The following is a 17,808-nucleotide window of genomic DNA, read 5'->3' as shown; positions in this document are numbered from 1 at the left end:
TGCTTGGCACATACTCATCTAATGCATATGTATGATGGTTTTGAACTTTGTCCACTGATCCTCAGCACTATCTGTACTTGAGACAAAACTTTTGTGTTGAGCCATCAAGTACTCTGAAATCTGCTTTTTGTCACTTTTGCTAAACAGAAAAATCTTCCTACCTTTTTTAATATTTCTATTTACGGCTGAAATCATCGATGCAGTAACCGCTTTATGATCGCTTATTCCCTGTTCTGCGTTAACTGTTTCAAATAGTTCGGGTCTGTTTGTCACCAGAAGGTCTAATATGTTATCGCCACGAGTCGGTTCTCTGTTTAACTGCTCAAGGTAGTTTTCAGATAAAGCACTTAAAAGTATTTCACTGGATTCTTTGTCCCTGCCACCCATTATAAACATTCAAGTCTCCCAGTCTATATCTGGCAAATTAAAATCTCCACCCAGAACTATAACATGTCGGGAAATCTACTCGAAATATTTTCCAAATTTTCCTTCAGGTGCTCTGCCACAACAGCTGCTCCAGGGGGCCTATAGAAACATCCAATTACCATGTTTGAGCCTGCTTTAACCGCGAACTTCACCCAAATTATTTCACATTTCGGATCTCCGTCAATTTCCTTTGATACCATTGCACTTTTTATCACTATAAACACGCCTCCCCCTTCACTGTCTAGCCTGTCTCTGCGGTATACATTACAATCTGAGTTTAGAATTTCATTACTGTTTACATCTGGTTTCAGCCAACTTTCTGTCCCTAGTACTATGTGGGCGTTGTGACCATTTATTAATGAGAGCAGTTCTGGGACCTGTCTATAGACACTCTTGCAGTTTACTATTACCACATTAGTATTGTTATTCCCTGTTGCGTTTTGCCTACTACCACCTTGTTTTGCCTACTACTACCTTGTCGCGTCTCAGGAGGCGTCTTGTTGGGCCTAGGGAGGGAATTCTCTAACCTAAAAAATCCGCATGTGCACTCCACACGTACTCAGCTACCCTTCTAGCCGCTTCCTGCGTGTAGTGCACGCCTGACCTATCCAGGGGGACCCTACATTTCTCCACCCGATAGCGGAGGTTGAGAAATTTGCACCCCAGATCTCTGCAGAATCGTCTGAGCCTCTGGTTTAAGCCTTCTACTTGGCTCCAAACCAGAAGACCGTGATCGGTTCTGGGAACAATACTACAAACAGTTAGCTCAGATTCCACCCTGCGGGTGAGGCTTTCTGCCTTCACCAACTCCGCCAACCACCTGTATGAACTGAGGATGACCTCTGAACCCAGATGGCAGGAGTCATTGGTACTGACATGAGCAACAGTTTGCAGTCGGGTGCACCCAGTGCTCTCTATTGCTGTATCGCTGCCGACAGGGCCGCCTCCACATCTCGGATGAGGCCCCCCTCTCCCCCTCCCCAGGCAAGCAGAGAGAGTGAACACTGGCCTTCTTCCCCGACCTTTCCGCTATTTCCCTAAGGGGCTCCATCACCTGCCTAATGCTGGAGCTCCCAATCACATGGAGGAGGTTTGGAGGTTGTTGTAGAGGTGGTGGACAGAGGTACTCCAAGGCGGGAGTAGAATGTGAGCAGGGTGTAGAGTTTTTTGAGGTGGCATTGAGCATGTTTCTCTAGTTCCTGGAGGGCAAGAGTTTCAGTGTGTGTTATGAATTCCAGGTATGTGGGATTGCATAAGAAGAGAATTTTATGGATAGAGAGAAGGTATTGCAAGATGGTTTGGACTTGAGTATATGGTTTTGCAGCACTATCTTGGTGAGGTTTAAGTATTGGTGGTATCGGAACAGATGGAGTTCATTGTGGAAGGAAGGATGGCAGCCGGAGATGGGTAATTTGATGGTAAGGCCATTTAGGGGGATTCCATGAGCCAAGTAACAACACAGGAACACTGTGGGATTGGTTTGGGTAGGGATAAGGATGCAGGTGAAGGAAGCAAGGATCCACGGTGGTGGAAAAACGCAAAAAACTATGTAAATAACGTAGAATTATATCCAAAACAGTTTGCAAAAATGCAGAACATAGGAAAAATCACGAAAAGGATGAAATAAGAGCAAACAAGATGAAATTTATGGAAGTATAATGATAGTGGAAGGCAAAAACCTACTAGATTTGGCATGAGGTCACAATGAGATTAAAGAAAAAAAATTTAATTGGAAAAAAATTTTACTGTGGGTTGTAGGTCTGAGGGCGGATAACTGTGAATAAGGGGGACGGCAAATGTGACTGCAATAAGTGAAATTAGTAGGTGTGAACTGGGACTGAACGGAGGTGTGGGGGTTGGGGAGGTATTGGTGGGATGAGATATAAGATCGTGTGGCGCAGGAAAGATGCAGGAAATAACATGCGAAAATGTGGAAGAGTGAAGCACGGACAGTGATCAATTTGAAGATATAGGATTAATGATATCAGCAGAGATAATGTGGTACATGCACCAACGATGTCGTCGTTCTGCAGCTGTCTGTTTCGCGCGACCTAGATGGTTGATAAGTGCACTTCTTAAGCAGAGCGTGCAGTGTGGCTTGTAATGTGACAAGAGAAACACAGGAAAGAAGAAAAAGGACGGATATAGAGTATAGTAATGCATTAGAAAATAGAAACAAAGGAAAACAGCAGTCGGTTAGGATGGAAGAAAACCAGGCAAAATGAAACAATGGAAAATCTGGGAAGGACTGTAACAATGACCTCCATCGGTTCAGAGTCCGCACATCCTTAGCCCTCACTAACATAGTCCTGCCAAACCTTATCAGTCAAGCCCAAACCACCTTGCAATACCTTCTCTCTCTCCATATTCTCCCGCTGTGCAATCTTAAATACCTGGAACCCCTAACACACATTGAAATTCTTGCCTTCCAAGAACTAGAGTGACATGTACAATGCCACCACAAAAAACTCTCCACCCTGCTTACATCCTACTCTCCACTTGGAGTACAATTGTCCACCACCTCTACAACAGCTTCCAAACTTCACACGCATCCCCTCATAGCTGACAAACCTTGTCTCACAGACCTACTACATTTACCAAATCCTCCAAAACTCCCTCCCACCACCACACACAACCTGGAACTTAAACAGACCCAAAACTGTCATGAGTCTTTCCTCCAAAAGCCTTAGCCTCACAGAAATATCAGTCCATTCCAAAGATCTCACCTTTTGCCCCACCCCCAAATTCAATCGTGCAGAACTTGTTAAAGGCCTTCTCTCCTTCTCCCACTCCCTACAGTGGAAATACTTTTTCGCCACCAACCCTATCAATCAGGCTCAACCAAAGACCAATGTTGAACACTGCCTGACTCAGTTCATTCCCCCATCCAACCGTGAACCATCCCCACTGCCCACAAATTACGCCCTGTTAACTTTGCAGAATTTCTTGACCTCAAGCCTTGCCCTGCAATCATTCCCCAAATGCCTCAACAAGCAAACAAACCTTAAATTCACAGAAAAAACTGCAGTCCTTCACCTGAAAACTCATCCCGGCCTTATAATCCTACTTGCAGACATAGGCTCCACCACTGATGATTTGAATCACAAAGATTACCTGGCAGGAGGACTCCACCAGCTGTCAGATACATCCACCTACTAATCCTTCCACAGTGACCCCATTCCAGAAATATGGCAGGATCTCTCCTCAAATCCTTAAGCACATCCCAGAACCTCTCCCCGGGGTCCACCTCTCTCCTTACACCTACCACTCCCTGCACTCCTACCTTCTACATGCTTCCTAAAGTCCATAAACCCAACCACTCAGGATGCCCCATTATGGCCAGTTTCTGTGCCCTCACTGTGAGAATCTCTGCTGTCATAGACCAACACCTTCAGACTGTTACCTGTACCTACCTTCCTATATAAAAGATACCAACCATTTCGTCCACTGACTCTCCACAGTTCCTGTTTGTTTACCACATGGTGCTTGCTCGTCACAGTTGATGCAATCTCACTTTATAGTAACATACCTAATGCCCATGGACTTACCTCTATTAGACATTACGTTTTCCAACACCCGATGGATTCCAAACCAACAACTTCCTTCTTAGTGACCATGATCAACTATATCTTCACTTACAATTACTTTTCCATTGAAGGCATTACCTACAAACAAATCTGAGGTATGGCTGTGGGCATCCGCATGACACCGTCCTGTGACAACCTGTTCATCGGCTATCTAGAGGAATCCTTCCTAAATGCCCAGAATCCTAAACCCCTCACCTGTTTCAGATTCATTGAAGACATCTTCATGATCTGGACAGAAGGTGAGGACACACTATCCACATTCCTCCAAAATCTCAACTCTTTATCCCACATTTGCTTCACTGGGTCCTACTCAACCCAACAAGCCACCTTCCTAGATGTTGACCTCCACCTCAAAGATGGCTGCATCAGTATCTCTGTCCATACCGGACCTACCAACCACCAGCAATTTCTCCACTTCAACAGCTGCCACCTGTTCCATACCAAGAAGTCCCTTCCATACAGCCTAGCCACCCGTGGCCAATGCATCTGCATTGATGACTGGTTTGTCTCAAACTACACCGAGGGTCTCACGGAGGCCTGTACAGACTGTAATTACCCTCCCAACCTTCTACAAAAAAAATCTCCCATACTTTATTTTTCTAGCCACCCACCATGTCCCAAAGTTCCACCATCCGGCCACAGATGAGCATTCCCCCATAACTCTGTATCACCCAGGACTGGAGCAACTGAATTATTCTCCGTCAGGGTTTTGACTACCTCTTGTCATGCTCTGAAATGAGAAATACCCTGTCCACTGTTCTTCCCTCCCACCGACAGTGATATTCTGCCGTCCTTCCAACCTACATAATATCCTCGCCCATGCCTAAGCAGTCCCTGCTCTCAACACCTTGCCTCGTGGCTCATATAACTGTAATAGACCTAGATGCAATACCTGTCTCATACATCCTTCCACCACCTATTACTCCAGTCTGGTCACAACCATCACCTATCCCGTCAAAGACAGAGCTATCTGTGAAACCAGACATGTGATCTACAAGCTAAAATGCAACAACTGTGCTGCATTCTATGTGGGTATGACAACAAACAAGCTGTCTGTCTGCATGAATGGCCACCGACAAACTATGGCCAAGAAATAACTGGACCATCCTGTTGCTGACCACACTTCTCAACACTATGTTCTTCATTTCAGTGACTGCTTCACATCCTGTGCCTTAATATGGATCCTTCCCAACAACACCAGCTTTCCTGAATTGTGCAGATGGGAACTCTCCCTGCAATATATCTTAGGTTTCTGTAACCCTCCTGATGTCAACCTTTGTTAGTCATTGTCCTCACCCATCTAGACCTTCCCTGTTCACATTTTAGCATTGCCCGGCCTCCTATTCCATCAATGCACCCAGTCTTTTTGCTTCTGCCCTTTTCCGCTATGGGAGTTAGGTGATAGCTCAAGAGAGGAAATTTGTCAATATGTTTGTGTTTCATATATGTTATAGTACACCATGAACGATATGACAAAATTATGCCTTATCACAAATGTGTAGAAAAGTTTTAGAATGAAAACAGTCTCGGTTATGAAATTATTTAATACCAGTGATGGGTTTAACGCTTTTGCGGCATCATCAGATTGTGTAAAAGTAGCTGGGTATGTAACCTATCCATCATAAAGCCCTATAGAATGGAAAAGGGACTCAACAGTAACTGCATATGTAAGCCATCAGTCATAAAAACATATAAAGTGCGAGGTGGACCATGAGCACACCAACTGACTCTGCCATAGCAGTACAAAATAGGGCCATACTTCGAAAATAAATACCATATGACCTGCATGCAGTACAGTGTTCCTTTGGCGTGCACACAAATGTTGTTTGCAAAAACTAAAGTAGTGGTACAGAGCCAAAAGTAATGCTATGAATAGGCAAAAAAAATCTTTCTATACCAAAGTCATTTACATGTACCATTGTATTAGACCATTCCATAAGTAAAATTAGAAAATAGTAACCAGAACAGTGTAAGAATGAAGGAGTGTTTACGCATATCTGTTAATAATGAATGTGCGTGGGTAACAGACATTAAATAACTTCCATTGTAAACTGAAGAGCAAAAATGTTAGTGAAGGTTCTTTAATTTTTTATTTTATTTATTTATTTATTTATTCATTTATTTTGATCCTAGTGGTGTACTAATACCCTACATATAACTGAAAGAATATGCACAGTATCTTTGGTTTAATGATATTGTATTTTAATACAAAGTAATGTTGCGTACATCTTCCTGTTTCTTCAATTGTATTAGGATCTATACTTGGTATATTATTTGATGGCTGTAGTAGGATCTTTGAAATTCTGTGTGTTAACAACTCGTCCGTCGAGATTTTAACCTGCCCAATCCCATCTATTCCATCGATCTTTGCGCAGCATATTCTTGATTATTACTATTTTCTAATTTTTTATAGTGTTTCAATGTGATGTATTTCTGATGAATGATAGCCACATGTTAGTGTGAAATGTTTGTTACATCTCTGCAAGGCAGCACAGCAGTTATTTATATGAGCGCTCTCTCTCTCTCTCTCTCTCTCTCTCTCTCTCTCTCTCACTGCACAATTCCATGACAGCACTACATCCCTAATTATCCCTGAACTAGTTGATGATGGGTGCAACTGATTTGATGTATACCCCAAGTACTTTCTTCATTATTTGATTACTTCAAAAACCTATGTTCTTCAAGTGTCTTGGGTATAGTTTCCTGTTTTCCTTACAGCAATGACAAATACAAGGTTAAATACAAATGACAGAAGAAGTAAAGGTAACTATGCATTGTACACTGATGGAAAAAAATTGCAGCACCAAGAAGTAGTAGTGTGACATAAACAATAGTTGGTAGATGTGTTTCTACATCTGAAAGATGATGTCTGCTCAAATTTCGCAGCATTTGCATAAGATTGGTGCTAGTAGCACCACTATGGGGATGCAAATCAGGTTTGCTTTAAATACACGCTGTAACGTTGGTGAGTGTTACTTACGATGGTAATTGGACTTAGTAAGTTATCATTAGTCAAGAATGCTTTAAGGTGACAAAGATGCCATCATCAAGACATCACCGAGTTTGAAAGAGGTCGTGAAATAGGGCTATGAGAAGCAGGATGTTCTTTCTGTGATATTGTAGAAAGATTTTGCAGGAATCTAGTCACATACATAATTGCTGCCAGCGGTGGTCAAGGGAACGTATGGTCGCAAGAAGACAGGGCTCTGGATGGCCACGTGGCACTACTAAGACAAAAGACTATCATGTTCAACTTGGGGCTCTGTTGCATCATACTGCATCTGCAGCAGCAATGTGAACGGCAGTTGGCTCCACAGTGACACAATTATTTCAGGGGCAGCTCTGAGCCAGATGTCGTGTAGCGAGCATTCCGCTAACCCCAAATGACAACCATTCGTGACTTCAGTGGTGGTAAGTGAGAGTATATTAGAGGGCAGGGTGGAAATCTGTTGTGTTTCTTGATGAAAGCTGGTTCAGCCTTGGTGCCAGTTATGACCACATGTTGATTGGGGGGAGTCCAGTTGAGGACCTGCAACATGTCTGCATGCTAGACACACTGGACCTACACCTGGAGTTATCGTCTTGGCTGCCATTTCGTATGACAGCAGAACTCTCTTGGTTGTGTTGTGCCACAATTCATGAACAGTATTCAAGAGGGTGTGTTCCAAAGATAATGCTTGCACACATACTGCTGTTGTAATCCAACAAGCTCTACAGTGTGTCGACATGTTGCCGTGGGGTTCTTGGTCACCAGATCTGTCTCCAATCGAGCACATACAGGACATCATCAGATGACAACTCTAGCATCATCTGCAACAGACATGAAACTCCATCCCACAAACTGACAATCACCGCCTATACAACATAGTGCATGCACATTTTCATACTTGCATCCGACATTCTGGTGGTTACACTGGTTATTAATGTAGCAGATTTTCACATTTGCAGTGACTGACCTTGTGGTTACATTAACACGTGATCTTGCAATGTAATCCCTTAAATATGCTACCTAGAAAAATTCAAACAATGGAAAATTCAGGATTGAATGTAACGATATAATGAAAAGGATAGTTGCTACTCACCATATAGTGGAGATGCTGAGTCACAGAGGGCACACCAAAAAGACTGTCGGAAAGTTACCTTTCAGCCAACAAGGCCTTTGTCAAAAAGAGTGTGTGAGTGTGTGAGTGTGTGAGTGTGTGAGTGTGTGTGTGTGTGTGTGTGTGTGTGTGTGTAGTCTATTTTTGACAAAGATGTCGTTAGCCAAAAGATAACTTTCCGACAGTCTTTTCGGTGTGCTTTTCTGCGACTCAGCATCTCCACTATATGGTGAGAGGCAACTATTGTTTTCATTACATTGTTACCTAGACAAATGTATTCACAAAATTTCTGTACTCTACTTTAATTATTTTTTGGTGTTGCAATTTTTTTCCATCGATGTATTGTTGATAAATACAACAGTCGGCGTCCACTTAAATGAGACTGAAACTGATGCTACAATTTCAGACAGTTCCCTTTTCCAAACTGGACTAACCCATACGTCTATATGGTCCCAGCCAGTTACAGTGCTCTGATGCTGCAGCCCCGTTGGGATAAGGCACAAAACAAGTGGAATAGGTGAGAGAAACAAAAAGGAAGACTGGGGAAGGGAGGGGTTGTGGAATGGGCAGTTCAAGGCTGGGAAGGAGATTTGTCAAGAGAGCAGGGCAGGAATGGGGCACTAGTGAACCTGTTCTTTGTAGGCAAGGATAGTTTTGTGTGGCACACAATGGAATGGAGAAGTGGGGTGGGAGGAGAAGAGGTGATGGGGTGTAAGAGAAAAGGGGAACAGGAGACCACTGTGGATACTCATTAATGGAATGCCACTGTAGAGGTGAGGGTGGTACAGTGTCTACCATAGAGAAGGGGTTGAGGCTGTGGAGGAATGATGGTCTGAGTGCAGAGTCCAGATCATGAAGGCATCGTCAGTGATTCTGAATCATACACAGGATTTAGGATCTTGGGTGACTTTTAAGATTTCCTCTAGATGTCCCTAAAAAACGTTGTCGTATAAGGGTGCCATGCGGGTTCCCATGCCAGTATTGTGGAAATTTATCTTCCCATTAAAGGAGACATAGTTCTTGTAAGAACATGGTTGCTGAATTGTACAAGGAATGAGGTGGTGGGTAAGGAGTGGAGGGCTGTTGGCAGATAGAGTGCATTGTGGCAGTGCATAATTTCTTCTGGTGTATAAAAGCAAACTACTCACACTCTTTTTTGTTTGCAACTTTAATTTTTGTCTTACACACCTGTAGCAATTCAAATGTGAACATTTTAGAGTAGTGAAATTTTTAGTATGAGTTAAGACTGAACTATACAATACAAAATTCATTTAGAAGAAACTCACTGCATTTCTCTAATGAAGTATGCATGATCTTTGTAAATTTCACATTATGTTGTACTGTGAGCAACATAAACATCAACTGAAAGTACAAATTAACGTACTCAGTCACATATATTATTCTTTCGCTATGTGAGTAGTGGAATGTATCTTCGTCAAGTAGAGTCCGCAGCTCGTGGTCTAGTGGCTACCGTTGGTGCCTCTGAATCACGGGGGTCTCGGGTTCAATTCCTGGCTGGGTTAGGGATTTTCTCTGCCCAGGGACTGTGTGGTTGTGTTGTCCTCATATGCTGTCGTCCAGATTAACAGCTGCTCAAATCGTGCACAGCCTCACGAACAGCATTCACCAATGTTAATTTGTGGGCAGCACGTGTTGTGCTAAGAAATGTTTATCACGCACATCATCCACCAGTGCCTAAAGGATAATAAACTAGGATGCATATGAAGTACGCTGCGTATTGCAAAAATTAATCAATATTTGTATGAACTTGAGCATGGCATGTACAAGATCTCAGTAGAGACTTCTACAGATTGATCTTATTATGTCACATTAGGAAAAAAATCACAAATACATGTGCTGCTGCTAGGAATAATATATCATCATATTAAGCAGCAGTTCCTCTTTGGCAAATTATACACCTGGAAATCCATATGCTGTGACAGCCAGCATTTCACAGTATTGCACCTTTATGCCTTTGTGTATCATTCTGTAGTCAGCCACCTCTGTGATGTATGGCAAGTCATGTTCATCATTTATTTGTGTGTGTTAATGAATTCATAGTAAGAAAAGCAAATAATGGAAAGTCCAAGACAGAATAACAACAATATAGACAGGACAGATTGCAGATTGCTTTTGGACGAAGTATTTCTTCTGCAGTAGTGCATGGGTGCCCCCCCCCCCCCCCCCCCCCCCACACACACACACGAGAGCCACCATCTCACGGCACTAGATACACTCTAGTTCATAGTTCATTGAGACAGTGACCGTGCTTGCGTGCGTGTGTGTGTGGGAGTGGGGGGGGGGGGGGGGGCCAAGTGCACGCACTACCGCAGAAGAATGACTTTTTCCAAAAGCAATTTGTCCTTTCTATATTGTTGTTATTCCGTCTTGGACCTTACATTATTTGTTTTTCCTAATATGGATTCATTAACAAACACAAATTAATGATGAACATGACTTGCAATATATCACAGAGGTGGCTGGCTACTGAATGATGCACAAAGACATAAAGGTGCAATACCATGAAATGTGGCTGTCTTGCCCTATGGATTTCCAGGTGTATCAGTAGCCAAAATGGAACTGCTGCTTAATGTGATGACACATTATTCCTAGCAGCAAGTGGATTTCTTTGCAGAATAGTGAACATTCCACTTCAAAATGAGATTCAGTTTAGTCCAAAACAAATCCAGCCTCCCCAACATTCCCTCCCTTAGGAGTTTTAATCCTGCTAGGAATGCTTAAGTGCTTCTGAGTAACAGGGAAAGTAAGGGGGTTTACTTATCTATGGAAGATCTGAGACAGTTGTAGGTCATACTTGGATAACTGTGCATTTTTTTCAGTGACATTTCATTATACGTGAGAACTACGTTCTTATAAATAGCCGTTGGAGTAGTAAATGTAACTGTATGTGCACAAATAAGATACTGCATTTTTAAAAAATGTGTCCAGTTTGTATACCAATTGCAGATTCTTTTGGTAAAATTTGACATATAATACTTAGCAATCCTGATATACTAGTAATCAACACTACTCATATTATGTATTTGGTACAAAATAATGTTGTAAGCCTTCTGTTGCAGAAATTGCGTCGAGGTAACTGTCTGGAAGCAATCAATGAGTCACTCTCACGGCCAACATTGACTGTGTCCCAAGTTGGCGTGGCAGACATGCGCCACTTCTTATACAAGTGCCGATCGACTGCACAATTTTGGAGCCCAGCAATGGAAGCACCATACAACTCACCAGAGGAAGCAGAGCGCCTACTTGGTCTTTACCAGGCTCTTCATCAACGACTACACTCTGCAAGTCGACCACTCAAGCTGCTTCATCAGCAGCTTGAGAGAGAGACAATGCTTGGATGGGTAAGCTACAGTTAGCACTAAGACTGCAAGAAAAAAATTTCTCATCCAGGCAGTGAACAAACATTTTATGACAAAAGTGTACTTTTTTTTTTGCCACAGTTCCTTTTTAAATCAGTGCCCAACATTTTTCCAACAGGAGGTTTTCATCCCTGAATTGGTATTATTCCTAGATCTCTGGAAAGAGTTTGATACTATGCCCCATTGCAGATTGTTAATGAAGGTCCAGCATATGGAATAGGTTCTCAGATATTTGAGTGGGTCGAAGACCTTCTTTTGTAATAAAACCCAGTACATTGTCCTGGATGGCGAGTGTCCACCAGAGACAATGCTATCATCAGGAGTACCCTCTGAAAGTGTGTATGTAAATAATCGGACAGGCAGGGTGAGCAGCAATCTGTGGCTGTGTGCTGTTGATGCCCTAGTGTACAGGAAGATGACATCATTGAGTGACTGTAAGAAGATACAAGATGAATTAGACAAAATTTCTAGTTGACATGATGAATTATTGTAATGTAGTATTAGTGGAGTGATGCTTGACATGGTCATGTTGATTAAGTAAGTAGGCATAACATTGCAGAGTGATATGAAATAGAATGAGTATGTAAGGACAATACTAGGGAAGGTAATGATTGACTGGTTTATCAGCAGAATTTTAGGAAAGTGTAGCCCATCTATTAAGGAGACCATTTATAGAACACTAGTGGGTCCCATTTTTGAATACAGAAAGTTTGTTTTGGATACCCAACAGGCTGGGTTCAAAGAAGACATCAAAGTAATTGAGAGGCAGGCTGCTAGATTTGTTACCTATAAGTTTGATTAATTTGCAAGTATTACAACAATGCTTAGTGAACTCAAATGGGTATACATGGAGTGAAGGTGACATTTTTTTCCCGAAGCACTATTGAGCAAATGTAGAGAACCAGCATTTGTGGCTGGCTGCAAAGTGACTCCGTTGCTACCAAAGTGTATTTCATGTAGGGACCATAAAGACAAGATAAATTAAAGCTCATATAGAGGCATATAGATGGTCATTTTTCCCTTGTTCCATTTGTGAGTGGAAAAGGAAAGATAATGGATAGTAGTAGTACAAAGTAGCTGTGCGCTGTAGGTGTAGAATTGTAGGTCTCATTGGATTAAAAATGTTTGCCATCCAAAGATTCCATTAGGTGTGGGAATATATGAAATCAAATGATACCATATCTGGTGAACAGGATAAATGTTACAAACAATTCAGTCTCATGCTCCTTAATTTTCGTCATTGTCAGAGTACTTCTGTAGGCATGTGCATTGTTTGGTTGTCTCAGCAGCAGCAACAGTAGTAGTGGCAGAACAGTTGACAAGGAAACTGGGAGAATATTTCACATGAATTTTGTTGTCATATTATAGTTTCAGGTGGAGGTTTTAATCCACCAGCTATAGACTGGGAGAGACTCAAGGAATTAGGATGTGTAGTAGGGGCAGAGAATCACGTGAAATTGTTCTAAATGCTTTATCTGAAAATTACCGTGAGCAGTTAATCGGAAAACTGACTTGTGAAGATAACATCGTAGACCTGCTAGTGACAGACCCAAACTTTTTGTCACAGTTGGGATAGAACAGGGATTCAGTGACCCCGACGCCTTTACAGTATCACTGAATATAGCTGTATATAGGAACACAAAGAAATGCAGCAAGAGTGCAAAAAACAGATTTCAGATTACCTGAGTGGTCAGCTTGAAAATTTCATCTCCAGCACTAACAACACTGAGTACCAAAGGACAAAGTTCAAGAGCATCGTACAATATGCTTTGTACAGGTACATGTCAAGCAAAGTCATGAGGGACAAACAAGACGCGCTGTGCTTAGGCAGCCATGTTAGAAAACTGCTATGAAATCAAAGGAAACTTCACTGGAAATATAAACATAGCCAGTGCCTCACAGACAAACAAAAGTTAAACGAAACCAAAATTGTTGTAAGGAGAGTCATGTGTTGAAGTGTTAAACAAATTTGAAAGTAAAATTCTGTCTACCGAAGACAGAAAATGCTAAAAACAGGGTGTATATGCTCTGTGACAACCGGGAAATCCGGAAAAAACCCAGGAATTTTTTGATCCAGGAGAAAACTGGAAAAAAACCTGGAAATTTTTAAGAATTCCGGGAATTTTTCGTTGTTTTAGTTCTCAGTTAATTTTTTGTAATTTTGACTGGTAAGAACTGATATTCTAACAAAGAATTTTACTTTAGCTCATTACTGCAGTATAATACTGCAGCAATAAAATGTAAACGAGGAAAAATAAATAAATAAATAAATAAATAAAACTTAAGATGCAAAGGTAAATGCCCCATTTACAACAACAAAACAGCTCACACACAAGCACCTGCCAACAGTAAACTGTGTCGAAGGCTTTATTACGAAGACTGCAATAATTCATAACAACAAACTGCTTCCGATGGGCATGATGTCACAATGGTTAACATTAGGTTCGTTTGAGAAGTTGCCAGTGGGCTTATGTACATGCTCAATTGATTTGTGTATGAGCAGTACCTTCGCATGCTTCTGGCTTCTTGAAATGCGGCTGTTAGCTGTATCCAAGGTAAACTACATACGAGCTGTATCAGCAGTAGAAACAAGCAGCCAGATGCTACCCGGAAACATTTTTCTGGCGCACCCAAGCTGCCAAATTCGCGCATGCGCAGAGCAATATGAGTTGTAGTGGGATGAGGGGTACTCTCCACGTGAACCATGTTTACATTTTGTTTGCTGTTTCCTCTTGGTTTACAGTTCTCAAAAACAAAACAGATTTCTGTGACCGGGAGCTATAAAGTGAATTAAAATATTAACATAATTATGGAAGGCTGAAATAGGTTATTAGTCTGTTTTCTGATTTTATTTTATTTCCAGGTTTTTGGAAGTCGGGTATTAATTGCCTTGCAGAACAATGAAGTTATTTTTGTCGATTTGCTAAAAAAATTTCCACAGAGGCTGCTGATTTATTTGAAACACTATTGGCTAGTGTCAACTGTTTGCGGAATTTCAAGTGCACATTGTTATCTTTTGCGACATATGGCATTATACCATAGAACTAAACATGAGATAATACAGTACTGGTACTTCAAGAAAATTTACATTCCAAAAACCACACTGAAAAGTTAATATCAGCTTGGGCCTACTTCTTTGTGAATCTAGACATATGAAAGTGCTTTTTAAGCCAAATTACGGATTTCAGTATGGTTTACAAAATTCCGTGGCTCTTGGAGTATCCTCTGGTGTCCTTTTTCATTTATGATGTAATGTAAGATCTCTCAATGCCATTACGTACTAACATATGAGCTACTTATGTCATCGTGGCTTCGCAGGCCACTTTCTGGCGCTCTCTGACAACTACTGAAATGAATTCTAACAGTTTGTGGGAAAATATTGCAATTGGTCCTTTGAAAAGCGTTACTTTTTAATTTTGCGCATTATGAGCTGTGCTCATGTGTGAACATGCTTTGAATTTTTTAAATCACAGTGTGCTTCATTTTCATTCAAAGTTTAACACTTTGAGAGCCAGCCACTTAGAAGTATTTCGAGCCCAGAAGACCAGACATTTACTTCGTTCCTTAAAATTTTACTGGCACATTTGTGTGATATATCAAAGTGTAAGACCTGCAAAAAAGACAAATATTATTTGTGAAACCTTAGCTTTTCTCGTAGCTACTCTATGTACATTAATTGACACTATAAACTTTTCCTATTTGTGATTCTCTGAATTGCTACTTTTACATGTGACACATCTACCGAAAGACGAAAACCGAGTTTCAGAAACTGTTTTTCGCTGTTGTGTTTACACGTTAATGTCTGAAGTGGATTTGCTAGCTCAGTTAGCTATGGCACCTGGAAAACAGCCGATGTAGTTTATGATTCAGTCAGCACAATCACTATTTCTCTTCAGTTAGACAAGGCGTAAACAGCTTTAGTCTAATATTTCTAATTATCCAAATACTAACAAAGAGATAGAGGGGCTGCCAAGTACTTAGCTCAGTACAGCCGATAGATACACATAAAACAGAACTGAAAATTTACATTCCTAGCTTTCGGAACAAATGTTCCTTCATCGAGGAGGAGAGAGGGGAAAGAAAGGGAAGAAGGGAAAGGAGATTCAGTTACTCACAACCCAGGTTATGAAGCAACAGGGAAAGGAAAATGGGAGGGTAGCAAGGATGGAGGCATGGTTGACAGAGGGAAGCCAAAGATATTCTACTGTAAGTACTGTGCCAGCTTCAAACCAAAGAGGATGCATACAGAAGTAAAGAGGTATATAGTATAAAGATAAACACAATTATGTAGGATGAAAAGATGCGTGAATGGCTAAAGAGGAAAGGGAAAGAGGAGAAGACTGAAGAGTGAATGGGAGTGAGGTTGTTTAACGTAGGTTCAGTCCAGGGGGATGGCGGGATGAAAGGATGTGTTGGAGTGCAAGTTCCCATCTCCGCGGTTCAGAGGGACTGGTGTCGGGTGGGAGAAACCAAATGGCACATACAGTGTAGCAGGTTCCTAGGTCCCTAGAATTATGCTGGAGGGCATGCTCCGCTACTGGGTATTGGGCATCTCCTAGGCGGACAGTTCGTCTGTGTCCGTTCATGTGCTCAGCCAGTTTAGTTGTTGTCATGCCGATGTAAAAGGCTGTGCAGTGCAGGCATGTCAGTTGATAAATGACATGTGTAGTTTCACACGTAGCCCTGCCTTGAATTGTGTATGTTTTACCAGTAGCGGAGCTGGAGTAGGTGGTTGTGGGGGGATGCATGGGGCAGGTTTTGCAGCGTGTTCGGTTACAGGGGTAGGAACCGCTGGGTAGAGAAGGTAGTCTGGGAATATTGTAGGGTTTAAAAAGGATGTTACGGAGGTTAGGGGGGCGACGAAAGGCAACTCTGGGTGGTGTGGGGAGAATTTTGTCAAGGGATGATCTCATTTCAGAGGTTGACTTGAGAAAGTCATATCCCTGGCGGAGTAATTTGTTGATGTTTTCGAGGCCAGGATAATATTGAGTGACAAGGGGGATGCTTCTGTGTGGTCTGGAGGTAGGAACATTGTTGTTGGACGGGGAGGAATGTATTGCTCGGGAAATCTGTTTGTGGACGAGGTCTGCAGGATAGTTGCGGGAGAGGAAAGCACTGGTCAGGTTATTGGTGTATTTGTTGAGGGATTCGTCACTGAAGCAGATACGTTTGCCACGAATACTTAGGCTGTAGGGAAGGGAGCGTTTGATGTGGAAAGGATGGCAGCTATCAAAGGGCTGAATCCCGTGCCATTAAGGAGCTGAAAATAGACCGCTCTGTTGTCATCCTCCCGGTGGATAAAGGCTCCACTACTGTCGTACTTGACCGTGTGGAGTATGTGGCAGAAGGACTGCGTCAACTCTCTGACACCTCAACCTACAAAGCTGTTACCCAGGTCCCCATTCCCTCCATCCAGACTGAGCTGCAAAAAATCCTAAAAATCCAAGGTCCCTCACAAGGCCTCACAACGGCTTCCATAGACTTACTCACTCCACCTGAGCCACGTACCCCTATCTTCTACCTATTACCCAAAATCCACAAAGAGAACCATCCTGGCCGTCCCATTGTAGCGGGCTTCAAAGCCCCAACCGAACGTATCTCAGCTCTGGTAGACCAGCACCTACAACCTATCACCCGCAGACTCCCACCCTACATCAAAGACACAAACCACTTCCTAGAACGCCTCAAATCCATTCCCACTCCTCTCCCACCTGAAACCTTTCTTGTCACCATAGATGCTACATCCCTTTGCACAAACATCCCACATACCCATGGTCTCTCCCAACGCCCACCCGAAGATCTTCCAAAAACCTCGTTCCTTATCACACTTACCAACTTCATCCTCACCCATAATTACTTCACTTTTGAAGGCCAGACCTACAAACAAATCAGGGGAACGGCCATGGCAACCAGGATGGCTCCGTCCTATGCCAACCTCTTCATGGGCCGCATGGAGGAGGCTTTCCTGAAGACCCAACAGCTGCTTCCCCTGGCCTGGTATAGGTTTATAGATGACATCTTTGTGGTCTGGACTCATGGTGAAGAAACACTCCTTAATTTCCTCCATAACCTCAACTCCTTTTCGAATCTGGATTTCACCTGGTCCTTCTCCAAAACCCAAGCCACCTTCCTGGATGTTGACCTTCATCTTGTTGAAGCTCACATCCACACCTCTGTCCATATCAAACCCACAAACAAACAACAGTACCTTCACTTTGATAGCTGCCATCCTTTCCACATCAAACGCTCCCTTCCCTACAGCCTAGGTATTCGTGGCAAACGTATCTGCTCCAGTGACGAATCCCTCAACAATTA

General features: G+C 42.4%; 1 protein-coding gene across 1 annotated transcript in view; it reads left to right on the top strand.

Moving 5' to 3' along the window:
• LOC124798025 (vacuolar fusion protein MON1 homolog A) overlaps nucleotides 1–17,808 on the top strand; it is a 104,298-nt gene that overhangs the window by 69,490 nt on the left and 17,000 nt on the right. Inside the window, exon 7 of the mRNA XM_047261235.1 lies at nucleotides 11,194–11,475. Within this exon, the coding sequence (XP_047117191.1) occupies nucleotides 11,194–11,475 (282 nt within the window). The remainder of the gene's footprint in view (nucleotides 1–11,193; nucleotides 11,476–17,808) is intronic.

This window comes from Schistocerca piceifrons, chromosome 5 (assembly GCF_021461385.2).
Source record: "Schistocerca piceifrons isolate TAMUIC-IGC-003096 chromosome 5, iqSchPice1.1, whole genome shotgun sequence".
In the NCBI taxonomy this organism is placed as follows: domain Eukaryota; kingdom Metazoa; phylum Arthropoda; class Insecta; order Orthoptera; family Acrididae; genus Schistocerca; species Schistocerca piceifrons.
Note: the sequence above shows the minus strand (reverse complement) of the source record. Positions and strands in the feature narration are given on the sequence as shown.